This window comes from Solanum verrucosum, unplaced genomic scaffold, assembly GCF_900185275.1.
Source record: "Solanum verrucosum unplaced genomic scaffold, falcon-dt-bn FXZP01000228.1, whole genome shotgun sequence".
NCBI classification, from domain to species: Eukaryota; Viridiplantae; Streptophyta; class Magnoliopsida; order Solanales; family Solanaceae; genus Solanum; species Solanum verrucosum.
The window spans coordinates 2,785,192-2,804,807 of NW_026020210.1; the positions used below are offsets into that span (position 1 = coordinate 2,785,192).

The 19,616-nt window shown below is 33.4% G+C and overlaps 1 protein-coding gene across 1 annotated transcript; it reads right to left on the bottom strand.

The window, feature by feature from the left end:
* Positions 1–6,885: 6,885 nt before the first annotated feature.
* On the bottom strand, positions 6,886–18,262 carry LOC125830500 (uncharacterized). The gene is made up of 15 exons (XM_049509701.1): positions 17,932–18,262; positions 12,224–12,620; positions 11,955–12,132; positions 11,708–11,847; positions 10,440–11,631; positions 10,240–10,340; positions 9,983–10,127; positions 9,072–9,140; positions 8,923–8,968; positions 8,466–8,827; positions 8,209–8,288; positions 7,970–8,105; positions 7,399–7,597; positions 7,215–7,297; positions 6,886–7,074 (listed from the first exon to the last, which is right to left on the bottom strand). The coding sequence occupies exons 1-15, from the start codon at positions 18,038–18,040 to the stop codon at positions 6,940–6,942; spliced, it is 3,372 nt and encodes a 1,123-aa protein (XP_049365658.1). The 5' UTR covers positions 18,041–18,262; the 3' UTR covers positions 6,886–6,939.
* Positions 18,263–19,616: the final 1,354 nt, after the last annotated feature.

Here is a 19,616-nt window from a genome sequence, read left to right on the forward strand (position 1 = left end):
AATTTTTTTTATCTATTATATCTTCAATTAATTACTTTTAAAAAGGTAGAACTTCTTAAAAATCTTAAGTTTTTAATTCATCTACTTCATATTTAATAGGGGTAAAATGGTAAATTTGCAATGTCAATAATTATTTTCTTAATAGATGTGTCAATTCAAAAATGACAAATAATTAGGGACAGAGAGAATATTTGATTTACAATTTAGAACTTTGTATAATTAATATATGTATAAATTACGAGATAAAATATAAAAGGGAAAATGCCTTATTTGTTTTCATTAAGATTAAGAGGTCTGAATCTGAATGCACATCTGAATATTAAGATTAGCATTAAGATTAAGATGTCAGAATATGAATGCTTGTCTGAATATTAAGATGTAGTTTCTAGGTCTGAACACTAAATCATTAAGAATGTGCATAATATTTTTATTTTTTAAAATTGAGAATTAAACCCTATATCAATAAAAGTTATAATCCAAACCAAGAATACTTCTTCCAAAAAATTGTTTCAAGAATAAGATTATAACCCACCCCAGAAAAAAAGATGATCTATTTATTTTCTCAAACAATTTTTTCTCAAGAAACAATGATAACTTCTTCCTTCTTTGACAACAAACAGATTGTGACAAGAAGTGTTATCAATTCACCCAAGAATATTGTATATATTAAAAATATTAGATAAATACTTGTAAAGATTATGAAAACATACTTATTCAAAAGAAAAAAAAATGGTATTTGGTTGGAAAAGAAGAGGAAGGAACTTGAAACTTGTCCAGAAGAGAATTTGTTTATGAAAGAACGCTTATTATTTTAATAGAGTCTGAATGGTATTAAGACTGTTAGAGATCTGATTCATTCCGACTCATTAAGACCCATTAAGACGTTTTTTTTTAAAAAGAAACAAACAAACTTAATGGAATGAATCTTAATCATCAGACCTAAAAATCAAACGCACTTAATGGGCTGAATCTGAATATTTCTTATTTTATTATCATTATTTTTTATTGTTATATAAATATAAATCAATGATGAATATACTATGATCTTATATATATGACATATATTATTTGTCGAAAGGGTACATGAAGTTATTCTATTTTAATTGATAAAATGAGATTAAGAAAAAAAAAGTATTTCCTACATTTTTATTTGTTAAAGTGATTTTAGAAGAAAGAAAACAAGAATAGTGTTCTTTAATAATATTTAAATTAGGAAGAAGATATGTCAAAAAGAAAATAATAATATACTATTTATTTGGAAAATGAGCATTTTTGACCCATTTTGTAACTTATAGGGGCATTTTTGGACCAAAGTATTGACGGCAAGGTCATTTTTGGACCAAACTACAAACGCATGACATTTTTGTTCCTTTCACATAGTTTAAGGGCATTTTTGAACCAAAGTATTGACGATAAGAACATTTTTGAGCCACAATATAAACGGAAGACATTTTTGTTTCTTTCACATAGTTTAAGGATATTTTTTTACCCTTTTTTCAAGATAAAATAATTAATATCTACATAATTCTAAGCAACTATTGAATTACCTTTAATAGTACAGTCAATCAATGCCTAAATTAAATGTTGTTCCAGCAGTGAGATGTTGAAGTTTTACCCTCTTCTTAAAAAGTCTGATCATCAAGTTATATTAATTTTACCAACAACAACAATAATAGTGGGGGTTGTCTGGTTCGCAAACAAAATTGTAGGTTTTAAATTATAATTTTGAGATTATTTCAATTCATTTAAGAGGTAAGATAAAATAATAACAAATTGAATAGGATAAGATAGAATATCTAGTATTAAGATTGATATTAAATTACTCTATTTAATTGAAGGTATAAATTTAACATGGACAGAAATATTCAACAAAGACATTATACTATGTCAATTTGAATAAATCAGAACTCTCCTATTGCAAGGCTGATAATTGCAAGGCTTTCAGGTAGGTACTACTATTAACTCTCCTTCACATGGACCTCTACTATCTTGAAATTGACTAATCAACAAATACATTAACACCAACGGCTAATTTATTGAGGCACTTCAACTTGTAGTTTCTTCAAAATATCATCATATCATATCATCGTGATATAAGCATGCCCTTTAAATTGACTTAAACTTGTACAAAATTGAACAAGCAGACACACGTGTCCTATATGACATAAAATACATAGGATACAAAATTGTCATGTAAGACACCACGTACGTAGGACGACTGTGTCTATTTATTCAATTCCATACAAGTTTAAGTGTCTACTTGTGCACACTCGAAGTTGGAGGGCATAGATGTCAGCTTAAAGGTCATATTTATGTACTATGCCTATCATATATCATCATATCATCATATATGGAATAGAGGGAGTAATAGTTAAAATGTATTACTCCCTCTGTCCCAATTTATGTGACACATTTCGCTTTTCGAGAGTCAAATAATTTAAGTTTGACCGAGGATTTGCTCATGAAATCTTCAAAAATTTTAAAATGAAATTTATATATTTGTAAACTACATAAAAGTACTATAAGCCTCAATAATTGATAATTCAAAATATTTAAAAGATATAGGAAAAAATTACGGTCAAAGATAAACTTGTTTGAATCTCAAAATCCGAAATGTTTCACATAAATTGGGACAGAGGGAGTATCATTCATCTTGGACTTTGAAAAATTTAATTATTTTGAACAATGAAAAAAACCAAAAAATTCAGTTAATATGGAATAGAGGGAGTAATAGTTAAAATGTATTATCTCTTCAAAATTAAGGCTTGAATGTCTTGAGATTGAACTCAATTCAATTTATCTTGAGTCCGACCCTTAAAATTTTGGGTTGGTTGGACGGGCTACCTGTATCTGGACTCATTTTTGGCACCCCTAGGTTATAGTGTAAATATATGGAAAAATTACTTGGATGAGTGCCTTTTAATAAATAATTACAAATGTTAGCGATACTTTTTATCTAGGCATAATACATAAATATGTCATTTAACTTGGCCTCATTTCACATTTATACCCTCCAACTTTGAGTGTGCACAAGTAGTCACTTAAACTTGTATAAAGTTGAACAAGTAGACACATGAGTCTTATGTGGCATAATACGCACCGGACACCATGTAGGACGCAAATTGCCATGTAGGATGCCACGTAGGATGCGTGTGTCTATTTGTTTAATTTTATACAAGTTTAAGTGTCTACTTGTGCATACTTAAAGTTGGAGGGCATAAATGTAAAATGAGGTAAAGTTAAAGGGCATATTTATGTATTATGCCTTTTATTTATTACCATTTATAGCAATACTATGTTAAACCTGCAATATGTATTAAAAGTGAATTATGTATGCAATATATATGTATTATAACTGTTTTTTTAAAATATATTATGTTTATTTGGTAAGAAATTGACACATTGTATTACAGATGTATTAAAATATGTAATAAATGTATTATCTATCAATAAAACTTGTATTATATGTGAATAATAGATTCTTTTCTGTAATATGTATTAAAAGTGTATTATAAATGTGTTAAAAGTGATCAAGTGAAAAAAAAAATGTTATTGCTATAAATGGTAAATATTTTTTAATATAGTATATTTATGTAAGTTTTCCAATAAATATTTGTCAAATAAAGAAATGTGTTATTAAATAGATTAACTAAGAAAAATCATGTCATATAACTCGGAATAGAGGCGGCACAATGTTTGTTAGTTAGTTAAAAAAGTTATTTACATATACAATTAATATGATACTCCTTCTGTCCCTAATTATTTGTCTACTTTTCCTTTTTTAGTTGTCCCTAATTACTTGTCCATTTTGACAAATCAAGGAAGAACAATTTGTTTTACCTATTATACCCTTAGTTAATTACTTTGAAAAAGGTAGAACTTTTTGAAAATCTCAAGTTTTTAATTCATCCACTTCATAATTAATAGGGGTAAAATGGTAAATTCGCAATGTCAATAATTATTTTCTTAATAAGTATGTCAATTCAAAAATGGACAAGTAATTAGGGACAGAGAAAGTCTTTGATTTACAATTTAGAACTTTGTATATATGTATAAATTACGAGATAAAAGATAAAAGGGAAAAGGGTCAAAATGCCCTTAAACTATGTGAAAGGAACAAAAATATCTTCGTTTATAGTTTTGCTCAAAAATGCCGTTATCGTTGCTACTTTTGCTCAAAAATGCCCTTGCAGTCAATACTTTGATCCAAAAATGCCCCCATAATTACAAAATGGGTCAAAAATATCGTTTTCCGAATAAATATGTTATTTTTTTCTTTTTAAACACATGTTCTTTCTAATTTAAATATTATTAAAGAATACTATTATTGTTTTCTTTCTTCTAAAATCACTTTAACAAATAAATGTAGGAAATATTTTTTCTTCTTAATCTCATTTTATCAATTAAAATAGAATAACTTCATGTACCCAGACAATATATGTCATATATATAAGATCATAGTAAATTTGTCATTAATTTATATTTATATAACGATAAAAAATAATGATAGTAAAATAAGAAATATTTTCATTTTTTTTAATTGAAGTAAGATAAACATTTACTAAATTTTTTTTAAAAAAAAACATTAATTGAAAAAGAATGTGTCAAAAATATAATAATAATATATTTATTTGGAAAATGAACACTTTTGACCCATTAAATAACAATAAGGATATTTTTGGACCAAAGTATTGACGGCAAAGGCATTTTTGACCAAACTATGAACGCAATTTTTATTCCTTTCGTATAGTTTAAGGGAATTATTGAACAAAAGTATTAACGGTAAGGGTATTATTGAGCCAAACTATACACGGATGACATTTTTATTCCTTTCACATAGTTTAAGGACATTTTTTACCCTTTTTCCAAGATAAAATAATTAATATCTACATAATTCTAAGCAACTATCGAACTACCTTTAATAGTACAGTCAATCAATGCTAAATTAAATGTTGTTCCAGCAGTGAGATGTTGAAGTTTTACCCTCTTCTTAAAAAGTCTGATCATCAAGTTATATTTATTTTACCAACAACAATAATAGTTAGGCGTCGTCTTGTTTGGAGACAAAATTATAGGTTTTGAATTATAATTTTGGGATTATTTTAATTCATCTAAGAGGTAATATAAAATAATAACAAATTGAATAGGATAAGATAGATTATTTAGGATTAAAATTGAGATTAGATTACTCTATTTAATTGAAGGTATAGATTTAACATGGACAGAAATATTCAACAAAGACATTATACTATGTCAATTTGAATTAATCAGAACCGCAATATATAAGTGTTATATATCAGCTGAAAATATATTAAAATAAGTTATTTTTAAATAAACGCGCCAAACGTGATAAAAATAAAAAATAAAAAGTAGACTAACATCCTAAATCTGCTAGCTTTCAGTAGATGAAAATGCTACTTAAAATGTATTATTTGATTTCACATAGCTTATGATGAGTAATTACAATTTTAGCTGAAACGCTAAGAAGGGTCGTGGTGGAGACTCAGTAACGTAGCCACAGCCACCCGATTGGACACCCTTCATCGGAAAATTACTTTGAATATATATGCCAAATTCTACCTTTAAGGATATATATTCAAAGTCGGAAAATTCTATCTTTGGTGTAGTGGTAATGGGTGTCAATTTGAATAAAGGAGTTCCAGGTTCAAATCTCAAATATCATAATATTTTTTAATTTTATTTTAACAGCCACACACATCATTATTCTTGGACACCCTTATATTCTTTTATCCTTAATCGAGAATTAATCACTTTACCCACCCAAATCCAATATGGGACTTTCCAATGCGAATCTGAATTTAATCATGCTTCAATCTTAATCGAGAATTAATCACTTTACCCACCCAAATTCAATATAGGACTTTTTGATGTGAATCTGAATTTAATCATGCTCCAATGTAAATATGAGATGAGAAAAAAAAAACTTTAGCTAAAACATTCAAATATTATTTTAAGTAATACTATGAAGTTATGGCGGCCTTATATGTTACCAGATGGTGCAAGAAAGCTGGCTATTCGAGGTCAATGACTTCTTTGCTAAAGAGACCTCTTCAAGTGGAAGTAGTGCCTATAAGGAGAAGATATAACCTTAACTAGGCCAACAAGGCTTTAACACACAATTTTAAGGAATATTTACAATTTCTTAATTATTAGACTAAACATTTCACTATTATCATGGGGTGTCAATACTTTTATGTATATTTATTAAATCAAAATTTAACTTCTATATACAATGTAATTTTCTGACAAAGGGGTATCGCTCGACACCCCTTGACCAAGCGTGGTTCCGCACCTGGATATGACAAATGTAATTTTTTGTTAGTTGAACCATTGTATTTTACCTATAGTATGTCATTTAAGTCATTTTGTCGATTGTTTAGATTATCCTCGTTGTTAGGTCCATGTCTCTCTATGCTTTTCTAAATTTTTGAATGTTAAATAGTTTTTGGAACTTATGGATATAAATCATTTTTCTTTAAGAAGTCAAATATTTCTCACAAAAATTATAATCAAACACAGAATGAAACTTCACCAAAAAATGACTAGTCAAAAATATTTGAGAATCTATAGCCAAACTCTAGCTTCATCTTAAATATTCATATTCAGTATAAATAAGTCATATTTTGCTATTTACTAATCCATCATTTGTGGATTTCCAGACATCTTAACATATAATATTTATGACTGTTGGTTCATAACTTCTCTTTCCAAAAATCTTGGAACAGTCATGGCCCTCCCAACATTTTTACATATTTGACAAAATGAACCAAGCATTTTGTGCTTCCACAGAAAGAAGAATATTTCACACAAGTCTTAGTAAATCCTCAAACAAAACCTTTACCATGATTAACGGGAAAAACTTGTTGACGATTTTCCTTAAAATTGTATAATGAAATGGCATTTTGGCAAACGATCCACTTAATCTATTTTGAGTTCTCCAAATCTCTCCTTCTCCTCATGCAATGTGTTAAATACAGAAGTCAGCTCTGGGAATGCGGAAACCAGTAACAGCTCGAGAAGATCAAGGACTAACTGCTTCATACACACAGATGACTGTACAAGAAAAAAGTTTCTCAACGAGTTGATTCTTAGAAGTTAGAAGAGGTCAAACACAGAAACTAAGACAGATGAAAGAAGTTAATACGGTATAGATCATATAACTAGTTTCCTAAACGCAATGACATAGTGATTACCTGGATGAAGTAATAAAGATCCTTTGCACATTGTTCGTATTCTTTGTGACCAACAAGTCCTACAATAGCAGCTGGTGCCTTATCTGCAAATGATAATAGGAGTTGAACAATTGTAGAGTACGGAAAAAAGAAAATGAGTTGAGTTGAATGCTTATATCCAACAGAATATGGTAAAAGAACCAACCAATCATTAGCTCATAAACAAATTTTGCACGTTGCTCTGCTTCCTGCTTCTGCATCTCATCCAGTTTCTGTGAATCCTCCAGCCTAGGCGAAGATAATGGAGTTGAAGGCTGGCCTGGAGGAGAATTGGGGGATGAGGAAGGTGCAGGACGTTGACGTGCTGGGTGCTTTGTGATGAATATACCATCCGGCCAGAGAATCTACATGGAGCACAAAGAATTAACTGGTACTTAGTCCAACATTGAAATTTTGGCTGTCCAGAGTCATGGGAAACTGGGATTTTAAAGAAGCATGCACCAGCTCTTTAATTTGAATGGATGTGCAAGATATATCAATAAAGCAAGTTAGATGATGACTGATGACAGTACATACTCCAGTGCCCTGTCTCCACCCCCTAAAAGGGGAGAAAGAACATAGAGCACAATCAGAAAAGAATAAAAAGACACAAGAATTTCTCGAACAAAAATATGTTAAGAGTTAATGACACTTATCCAGTGAGCCAAAAACACTACTATTCCACATGCAAATAGAATTGTCATTAGCACCTCTCTTTCTTGAAAAATGAACAATACCTGCTCAACACGTTGGATACCTGCAGCAACTACTGAACCCCTACGCAGACGCTGGATTTTCTCAATCAGCCAATCATCAAATGCATCACCCATTCCCAATTGTAAAACCTGTTTAGCCACCCAGAATGCATTCCTCCTAAAATGAACCCAAGTCAACAGGTCCAGTGAAGTCCATGACACAAGTGCATTTAAAATCAAGTCCAAGAGCTTAATTTGATAGTCACATATGTAAATACTACCTGATCCATCCACCATCTTGGAGCTGAAAAATGACGTCGACAAGATCGAATATAGGCACGGTTAAATTTGGTGGCACCCACTACAGTGAAATAAAAATGAGGTTTAGAGCCATTGTAGAAATTACATCAAATATAAAAGCATCCTTGAATAAATGAACCTTCTCATCTTTCCATAATCGATGAATCATAAGCAATCTATTCTTTAGAGTTCAATAGTGCAAGGAGGTATGTTCTTTCCAAATTAGACAAGTGACTACCTCACTGGGAAAGGGGGGATCCACGGGAGCAGCAACAAGAGATTCAGGTGATGCACGTGAGTTACTTTCAACTGATTTTGATGTCGTCTGCATGTTTCGGGTTGATTTTCTATTTGCATGCACCTTGTTGTCACTATTTGAATCCTCAAAAGTTTCTGTGAGAGGCTTTTTTGGAGGAGAGAGTGCGACATAATCTTTCCTGAATCTTGGTTCATGTCCTGCATGATCTTGTTCCATCCTTGAAGTTGGATTCTTGCTTTCAGTATTAGAATGCTTCCCCTTGGAGGATAACAGATCAGTTCGAGGGCTTATACCATGCACAGGTTCTTTACTCTTTTGGCGTACAGTGCTGTCCAGGTCAGCTGAAATCCAGTATCCATATAAACTATTTAAAACTAACACACAGGACGATGCCCCACCCCTTTTCCCTCTCATCATGCTAACTCAGATTACTCACCCTGTAATGTTTCAATTATGGACAAGGAGTTTGAGAAGCTATATGTCTGCATAACAAAACAAAGGAACAAAGAAAGAATGTAAAATCAACTCTCTTTGTTCTAAAAACTATCCAGAGTAAGAAAACTGTAAACTGATAATGTTTTCAACCTGTGAATCCACACTGAGGAAGTCCCATACTTCGATGGAGTTGGAAACAGTTGGGAGCAGCAGAAGTTTCTGAGGAAAGCAGAAACAGTAGCCAAAAAAATACAAGGACAACATTAGAGAAATGAAATAAAAGCAAAATAGTAGAAAAAAGTGAACAAGATCTTTTAGAGGTCTATATACCAAAACGCAGTTTCCTGATTAATCTTAACCTTCTCTTGGCAACCCATGACGTCCAAATAGCACTAGAACTAGTAAAGGTATTTTATTGATTTCAGGAATATGAAAGACAATTCTTGGCAGATATGAAAGTTCAAGTACTATTAAAGAACTAAGACCAAGATTAAGTGCTATGATAAAACCAGTGTTATCGAAGGCGAAAAGCACAAAAAAACCCTAAGGTCCGTGGGGCTTGAAGCGCAAAGCGCAAATAAAGCGTGGGCTTTAATGAAAAAAAGCGCAAAGGGCGAAAAAAAATACAAATATATATGTTTAGTCCAAGACTAATAATTATAAACATGAATGACAAATATATGACCAATGAAATCGATTTTTTTTAATTATAAAGTGAAATATCAATTGTTTAGTGTCAATTCTTCATAAGAGGCTCATTGGCAAGGAAAAGTTTGTCTTAGAACCTTGATGACGACACTAAAGCGCACATAAAGCGAGGCGAAGAGCTCAACACGTTTTGAGCCTTGCTTTAGGGCTTAAGTGTGCTTAAAGCGCGCCTTTGATAACACTGGATAAAACGCAAAGTATAACAATATTTAAAAAAGAGTGAAAGAGTAACATTTCAACATTATTTACATATCATAGCAAATGTGTATAACATGATGTCACTATGATCTGGAAGAAAGTAATATTGATTGATAAAGGAAGGGACTGTCACATGCCGTCTATTAAAGTATCACCTTCACATATATGTCAAGTGATTTGCACCGTTCTCGAATGACAGGAACATCCAGACTTGAAGAGAGGAAATGCTTGGGAGGTAAATGAAGATTGTACTCCGGAAACTCCTTAAGACGCCAGTGTAGCTCCTCAAAATGTTGAAACCTGCAACCAGCAGCCTAAATTTTAATTTGATGCAAGAGATTCTTGAGATGACAATCTCTACAAAAGAGTGATCATCACACCGCCTAACAGTAGAAAGTTCAAATCACTCTACCTTCTTTTGATAGACCAACTATTATTGTTCATGTCTGTAACAGATATGGAATAAACAGCAAAAGTTTTGGAGCCACTTCTTACGATATTAGCACTAAGGACCTGCAACAGAGAAAAAGCTTATTCAGTAGACGTCCAAGATCATCCGAGTTAATCCTTAAGTCGGTAACATGGACAAAAGGATGACAATCAAATTCATACCTCGCTTCTTAATTTCAAAAAAGAATCAGCAATTATAGAACCTGTTGTAGAATAAGGACCCATACTATGAATTTCCGAAAAGCTTCTTGACGAGACATATGATGATGCGTTAGTGTCACTAGAAATTCTACTGAATATTTCTGTCTCAGAGTCATCACTTAGACCATCCGGTTTCACATTTTCTTTGGAATTTAATATATCTTGTCCATCCCCCTGTAAGAAGCTGGCTCTTTGTGTCTCTTGCCACAAGTGTTCCGTTTGGTTGCTTAATCTAGAACTTTTCCGTCCAGACAGTACTCTATTTAAGTGTTTAGAGCGGATATGTGTTTTACTAGCTTTTCCTTTTCTTCTCTTATGGCCTTCATTATTTTCAAGTGGATGATGAATGTGATTGACATTCCTTATATTTTTCCCATCCCACACTTGAGTTCCAGGAGAGTCAAAACCAGTCACACTGCTGGGTTCTTCATCTTCAGTAGTGTAAGAACTACTGCTCTCTGATTCAACCTCATCTGAGCTATGTTCATTTTCCTCTTGATACGAGTAATCTGGAGGATAAATTGGTCTTTTCAAATCACCTTGCGAGGGAGCATTGTCCTTCACATAATGCTTAGCTCCAACCTTGTTTTCTCTCTCACACTCTTTCTGTTTAGCTTCCTTTGACTGTCCCGACGATTTTGGTGCACTTACCAATGAACTCTTCTTGAGTTTATCAGATGCTAAATTGGCCTCTTCTTTCCGTTTATAGTTTCTGCCTTTTGCCCATATATTGTCTAAATTTTCAGGGGCCAGGGCTTCAGTCTTTCTACGAGAAAGCAAATCTAGCCTTTCACCCCACTCTCCTCCAGAGTGGTGTCTCTGAATACCTCTTCCGTCATCTGCATCGGCTTGTGATGGCAAAGAACTCCCAGAACGAGTAGACCGAGCATCAAATGAAAGCAAAGGGTCCAACAACAAATCTGTTCCATTCATACTGTTCGTGGCATCCTCCTCAGTGTTATTAGGTTGGTCATTTTTCAGTTGTACAAGCTCTACGCCCTTGGCAGAAGGATCTAAAACCTGAGAAAAATGATCTGCTGATATTTTACCAGATCCAACCGGCCTGGACTGTGGTTCAGTTTCTGCTGCTGTGTTCCCTTTATCACCCTTCTTTACAGAAACAACTAGAGACTCAATCCTCTCGTTAATGAACCTGACAAAAGTTATTGAACAAATTAAGAGCAGAAACAAAATTTGACTACAACAAGCAAGATCTAGGAAGCTGTTACCTTGGATTAGCTATATTTAATACTGGTCGCATTACAACACAAGCAAGAAGCTCCCTGACAATGTTGTGGAACAAAGAGCACTGTGCATCCTCTGTCTGAAAAGTGTATGAAATGAGACCATCCATAAGATGCTGGAGTACCTGCAGATCAAGAAGACTAGTATAAGATAAATAAAACATCCTAACCAAAAGGGCTTCTAGAAATCAATTGATTATCAGTTGTTAAGAGATAATAAAAATGAAACTACTTTGTGCTCAGCCTCCGGAGAAAACAAAGCAGGATGTAATTTGTTGTCTGCAGCCAACACCAGTTTAAGCTCCACATCTAGCTCTTCAATTGTCAAGGAACTTGGCCGTTTCTTCTGAATCTTTATTTTGCTTGCACGAAACAGCTCCAAGTGAGTGCGTATTAGATTGATAATATCTCTGCATGTATTCAGTTGAATGAATTCTTTAAGATAAAAAGTTAATGTAGAGAGGAAATCTTCAGCAACATCCAGGATCTAAAATTTTAAACCTTGTGATAAGATCTATAAGATTAATAGTTCTCATGCGACATGAAATTTCCCCTAGTACACCATTCATGATCTGCACAAGTTCCTCAGGACCCTGTGTATCAGAAGTTATGCGGGAGTACCAGAGATCTGTGACCCATTCAGAAACTATATGCCTGGTGAAGTGATCTATTGCTTCTTCGACAGCAGGTGAATTTACTTTCTTCCTCCAGGTGGACTTCTCATTAACTGTTCTTGGAGTATCAATATGTTTCCCCTGAAAAGTGCTGTTTGATATGGATGACTTACTTTTGTATGTTACAGCTTTCATCCGCGCGTCAAAATCAAGAGACAGATAACGAAGGGAAACAATTAAGAGTGCGGCTGCAGGCAAGTTGACAAAAACTGAGGTGCTCGTCACTGCAAAGCAAAACAAGGGGAAAATGAAAATTTAAGTTTATAAGGCCTGTCGTCATAGTATGTTCTAAAGAATGGTCAACTGTAAGTTTAATCCAGATATTGGACCCAACAGATTGCAAACATTCAGCCTTCATCACACTGCAGTTTTTTTTAAAAAAAAAAACAAGACAGTATCTCTCAAAGATGCATGTAGCTTACAGACAGAGAAGTGTAGGTTCTTAGCCTTAGCTCCTACATAGGCAGCTACAATACAAGAAACTTTATACTGGGAAACACTACAAGCGGTGAAGTACAGCAATTGCATCAACAATTGTTCCGCTACATCAATGAAGTAGTTTACGGCATCATACTCAATCCCAAGACAGATGGCCATCACAACTACAGAAATGATCGAACATTAATAAAAAATGATTTCTCTGAGCACAAAGAAGAAGGATCAAATCCTTCAATAAACTTTGGTAAAGTCTTATGGCAACAGATTGTTTCCTGCTTTGAGCACACATTTTATTTCAAGAGAAGTTACTAAGATAAAAAGACATTTATAAAGAATTAAATCGAGGAAAAATGCACACACGTGGTATAAAAACATATCTTCATGCCTATTGCTTGACCAGTAGGGGTGGAACTAGAATATGGCTTACGGGGTACAGCCAAACCCAGTAGCTTTGGTCCAAACCCTGTATTTGTCTTAAAAACTTCATTGAATATGCACAAATTATTAATTTAGAACTCAATAACTCAAAAGAACTAGGATCCTGAACCCATAAGCTTCAAATCCTGGCACTGCCTTTGTTGAGCAATCATGCATGTCTTCACAATTGTATTAAGTTGTTAGTCATCGGTCATAAATTAAAGGAGTACAATTCCACTTGCGCTTCACCTCTATTAGTTCCTCCAAGTTTAAGCTTCTCAACTTGGATCTATGACATATTAAGTAGTCAGAAAAGTTGCAAAGAAATATTCCCTGCGAGTCAGACAACATTTGGCTTCTTTTACAGCCTTGCTCTCATAATTATTTTAGGTTGTATTCTTTCTTCAAATTGGCTTCTATGCCTTCCTGCATCAAATCTATTGGTGGAATCATAGTGGACCTTGAAATGGTATCCAATAGAGTAAATTGTAAGAGAACTGTGAATCCTATGCATCATGCCGATCGCCACAAGAATAATTATCCATAATTACTTCCAGCCTTTAGGAACTTTTTCTTGATAGTTTTATTGTTTTCGTCTTCTTTTATTCACCTAACTTTGTGGATTTTTCTCTAGCCATCCTGATAAAAATGGGACTTCTTTCAGTCTGGAAATAAGTTCTCATAGAAGTTAGTGTCCTAATTTTGATGATGTGTATGTATTATGCAGGCTGGAAAGGAACTCAAGAAAGAATCCAGTAAAGCAGCACAAAAGGAAAATGAAGAACAGCAGCTAACAAGCAAGCTGTAAGTTGATTACAATCAACAGGAAGATCCCAACAAGCAAGCTGTAAATTGATTACAATCAACGGGAAGACCTCTTATCTCATCAATCAAAGGAAGGTATTAAAAATAATTGATACCATCACAAATCAAGGAGAATTCAAAAGTAAGCTATCAAGAACCCATCAATAAAGAAGAAATCACGACACAGACCAAGATGCAGATCTCGCTTGGAGAGAATCGCTCCACAAAGCTGATCAACAGACTAATTGATTGAAAGTCAATCAAGACCTCATTCTTGGAAACAGGACACTCCTTCCTTCTCCAAGGATCAACTCTATTGGGTTGTCATCTCTTCTAAAAAAACCTTCAAGCTAATCATCCACCTCTATAAGGTCCCTGAAGAAAGAAGAAGAAATACAATACATCTGAACCATCTCACAAGCTCTATTCTACTTTTAGCAAGCATTGTTTTCTGAGTGGTGTATTAAAAAAAAGGAGAGAAAAATATTGTTGGTAAAGCTTTGTATCAAAAGATTGAAAAAGAGAAAAAAGAATTGAGTGTAGACTTAGGAGCTATACTCGACAAGCACTGTATAAGTTCAAAATACACAAAAGCTAGAAGAGAACACCCCTGCAACTCAATGGGACTGGACTAAGATCCATTCTGAATCTCAACCAGTATAAAAACATATGGTGTTTCATTCTCAAAAAAAATATATATGGTGTTAAATTTCCTTTCAGCACTTTATTGTTTGCATTAACTGTTTGTTGCTTTTCGGATAAATAGTTGACTGCTAGAAACAGGAAGTCGACTAATACAACTAAAAAGGATCAACTCACCCACCCTCCAACCCATCTTTGCACTTTCAATTAGTATCAGAGCAAGGTCTCACGTCTATTTGTTTTCGGCCAATGAGAAAAGATTATGTCTCAATAAATTACCATCAGCGCACTGTTCCAAGAGGCTAACTTCACAAACTAGACCCCCATACTTCAATGGGAAGCATTTCTCACGTCGGAAGGTAAGGATGGAGACCTCATCAAGTCATATGATGTTAAGGTATGGCATAGTATTTAAAAAGCTTGTTCAAAATGTATTAACAGTTTTTCTACTCGTGATTCGTGAGGTTGAGATTCTGAATTCTAAAGTTGAATCCTCACATAGAAACTATGTTTGCAATTCGTCTGATGGCTTGCTACATTTCGGGATCTAATGGTATACAAATCCTGTTAAGAATGGTCTTAGCCTTGCGGATAAGAAGAATTCAACAACCTGATCTTTTTTTATCTTTTTTTTATTGGTAGTACCCAACCACCTGTTGAAAATAACAATCAATTAATTGACCTATTTTCCTTTTTTCTATCCAGATCTATTTGATTCCTTACCCTAAATGGAAATATCTAGCATCCCAGACCTCAGATCATTGTGTAATGAATACAATTTAAGTACAAATTTGCACAACTTAACCTTAGTATAAGATCTTTTCAACAATTTACCGAACTCCATACATTTTATTAGTAATTATTATCTTCTCAGTCTCTGTTTTCACAATAGAGTGAAAGTATGTGACGGCAAAAGCACTAGATCATAACTAAGCATCAATAGTATCTATCCATGGTCTAGCGCAAATCAAGAACAAAAGGAACAGTATACAAGTGGGTTCTAGGGAGGGTAGAGTGTACCTACCTTGGGATTTAGAGAGGTTGTTTTCGATAGCAAGAAAAATCAGATCAAAAAAAGAAATAATAGAAGTGAAGAAATCATGAAAAAATACTATAGAAATCATGAAAAAATACTATAGAAAGCATGAAAAAACATTCTGAAAATAAAAAATCTGTGACTACAACGAAATAGTGTGATAATCGAAGTACAAGAGACAGTACATAGTAACATAACTCAAAGGACAAGAAACTACAAGAGAAATGCTAGGACTACTAGTATGGAAGGATAAGTGAGACAATGCTCTACTACCTACTATCCTAATTTGTATCCTCCATAACCTTTTATCTAAGATCATGTCCTTAGTAAGCTGCAACTGCACTATGCCTTGTCTAATCACCTCTCTGCTATACTTCTTCGGCTTACCTCTAGCTAAACTGAAACAATCTATAGCCAACCTCTCACACCTCCGCAATTGGGCATCCATGCATCTTCTCTTCACATGTTTGAACCATCTCAGTCTCGCTTCCGAAGCTTGTCTTTCATCGAGGTCACTCCTACTTTGTTTTGGATATCTTCATTTCTAATCCTATCTCTCCTAGTATGCGCACACATCCACAGTAGCTTCCTCATTTTTACAACTTTCATCTTCTGAATGTGAGAGTTCTTGCTTGACCAAGACTCTACCCCATACAATATAGTTGGTCGAACCACTACACTGTAGAACTTGCCTTTAAGTTTTGGTAACACCTACTTATTACACAATACTACAAATGCAAGCCTTCATTTCATCCACCCTGCATTAATATGATGTGTGACATCATCGTCAATCTCTTCATTTCCTTGGATACAGAGACCCAAAATACTTGAAACTTTGGATGGCATGTGCATCAAGCCTCGCTTGCATGCCAGCCTCAGGTTATAGAAGGGAGTACGTACGAGATATGAACCTTTCTCCAACTACTTAATTTTATTTTTTTGCACAGGAATCCTTCTAGTGAAGAGAGAACTCTTGAATTTCTTTCTATCAACGTGCATGGGATCCCTAGTACTTTCCTCAGCATGTAGGATGTTTCGGTAGAAATCATATTTATCTGAATCAACAATCAGCACACGTCGATATACGAGCAGGAAGTTGACCACATTTTGAATGAATAAACTTGTGTGATCAGAAGAGGCATAATCAGGATTTGAAACTTATGGGTTCGGGATTTTAGTCCATTTGAGTTATTGAGTTCAAATTAATAATTTAGACATATTAAATGAATTTTTAAGACAAATACAGGATTTGAATTAAAACTATTGGGTTCTGGCGAACCTGCTTCCAACACTCTCACTTTGACCCTGACAAAGGTAATCACATGTGGTCAGGAATCAAACCCTATTGTTTACTGGGTGCACCCCTCTGTCAAAGTGTTCTGACAAGGTAATATTTTGACGCCCGAATTCACACAAGGTAGCAAATCCAAAGTCCAGCAGATCGAGCCGATGCAGGTCAATATACTTGAGCAGCAGTTCTTTTCTTTTCTTTTCTCCTTCTTTGGTTTACCAAGTTTTATAACATCTACATTTAGTAACTCATTCCTCCTAATGATTTAGCTAGTTTATAAAGTCTTCTAGGAAGTTCTCGATTAAAGTGACCCTACATTGTCATTTCATAGTTAGTTTCAGCAGTCACACTCTGATTCTTGGGCTTTTCGAGTCAGATGAGCTCAATGTAGCGCATTCAAGCCACCAAAGAAGCTGCATTTCTCTCTCCTTACTGAAGTAGTTGAATGGAAAGCAAAGAATTTGCAAGGTCAAAAAGAAGAGGGAGGCCTAAATGATCCACTCTACAGTTACATACTTCGCATCCATTATTAAAATCCTCATCAAACTCCATTTTACAACCAAAATAAAGAACCAAAGAATTCATCCTACTTGTCCATGAAAAAAATGAGATTTTATAGGGACCGCGGATCAAAAAGATTTGTATGGAATGTCATACACTAGCCTAAGCTTTCCAATCAATCAATTCCCTACTTCAAGTACATCTACACAGGGTAGGCCCTAAGCAGCGGCGGAATCAGGATTTTCATTAAGGGTATTCAAAACTACTTAGAAGTAAATACACAAAGAAATTCAATATCTACTACATATATACACAAAAAATAATAATTTGAACCTTGTATAAACAGCGGCAAAAGAGGGTTAGGGTGAAACTACAATAGCGCTAGAAAAAGAAAATGAATACTCACGAGACATTAGATAGGAGAGTCCAATAGCGCATATGATTAAGAAAACAAATCTCTTCTTAGCTTCCTCAACAAGGTCCCGAACAGTCACCGATTGTCTTTCGGTGCTCATTTTTGGACCTCTTTCAAATCAAATCCTTCACAATTATCATTGACCACACAATTACAGCAGCAGCGACTACTATATCTCAGTTGAATTTGATCGTTGTACAATACAGATGATCATACTGTAGAATTTTGATGATTTGCAATTTTCAATATGATGAAATTGAATGTGGGAAATGTTGAAACGGAGGTGGAGTCGCGGTAGGTAGGTGTCCGTTCTAATAAAAGTTTCAACTGCTCCAGATTTTTATTTACTCACGTGCCATTTGCTTTCACATATAAGAGTTTACTTCTAAACTCGATTTGAATTATTGATTTCATCTCAAGTATTGATAGTTTTAAAAATATTTATTCACTAGATTAACTGAATTTAAATATATTTCATCTGAAAAATTTGATACCTAAGAGTCAATCAATTTAATTTTCTTTTATAAATTTGAATAAAAAAAATTCACTCATCCAAATTTACATACTTTAAAAACCAAATACTTAAAAATATTTTTAAAATGATGATACAAAAAAAAGTCGTATGACTCTCAGTAATAATATTATATCACGAAACAAAAGAAATAACAAATTTTATTTTACAAATGAAAATTAATGTGCAAACTCATACAAAATAATATATGAGTTGATACATTTTATTCAGTTAATTAAGTGAATGAATATTTAAAAAGTAATACAAATAACAATTGTTTCATGGAATATTAAAAGATTTTATTGCATTATAATCATAAAAGAATAGTTTTACTTTTAATCCCCACCCTATTTGCCTTTGATTGTTGATTTTTGGTCGAGCAAACATCTAATGGGAGATCGATTAGTCATGTGGCTTAGAATAGCTATTTTTTTATATTTTTTTTCCTCTTTGGAATTTTCCATCCTAGCTTTAGTGCCCGTTTGGATTGGCTTATTTTAGGTGCTCTTAAGCCAAAATAGTTTTTAAGCAGTTTTGAAGTGTTTTGATAAAGTTAAAAAGTGCTTATAAGCACTTATTTTTAAGTCAAAATAACAAAAATAAGTCAAAAGTCATAAGTTAGGCCCGTTTGGATTGACTTATTTTAGGTGTTTTTAAGCCAAAATAGTTTTTAAGCAGTTTTGAAGTATTTGGGTAAAGTTAAAAAGTGCTTATAAGCACGTATTTTAAAGCCAAAATAACAAAAATAAGCCAAAAGTCATAAGTTAGAAATCCTAACTTATGGCTTTTGGCTTATAAGCCATAAGCCAAAAGCCAATCCAAACAGGCCCTAGAAATCCTAACTTATGATTTTTGGCTTATAAGTCATAAGTCATAAGCCAATCCAAACAAGCCCTTATTCTTTGTACCTAATCAATACATCAATTTCAACTAAATTTGTTGAATCAGGTTCATCTATTATATGTACTCTACCTTTTAGGGGTCATTACTCATTTGGTAGGAAAGAGTTATATCCCAAGATTATTAATAATGAGATTGTTATGCATGTTGCAATTATAATAACAAAGTTATTGATTTAAAATAAATAAATTAGGAAAAAAATTATTTTTAATTTCAACTTTGTCTTTGATTAAAAAGCTTGGGAGAAATATTTTCAAGACATTCA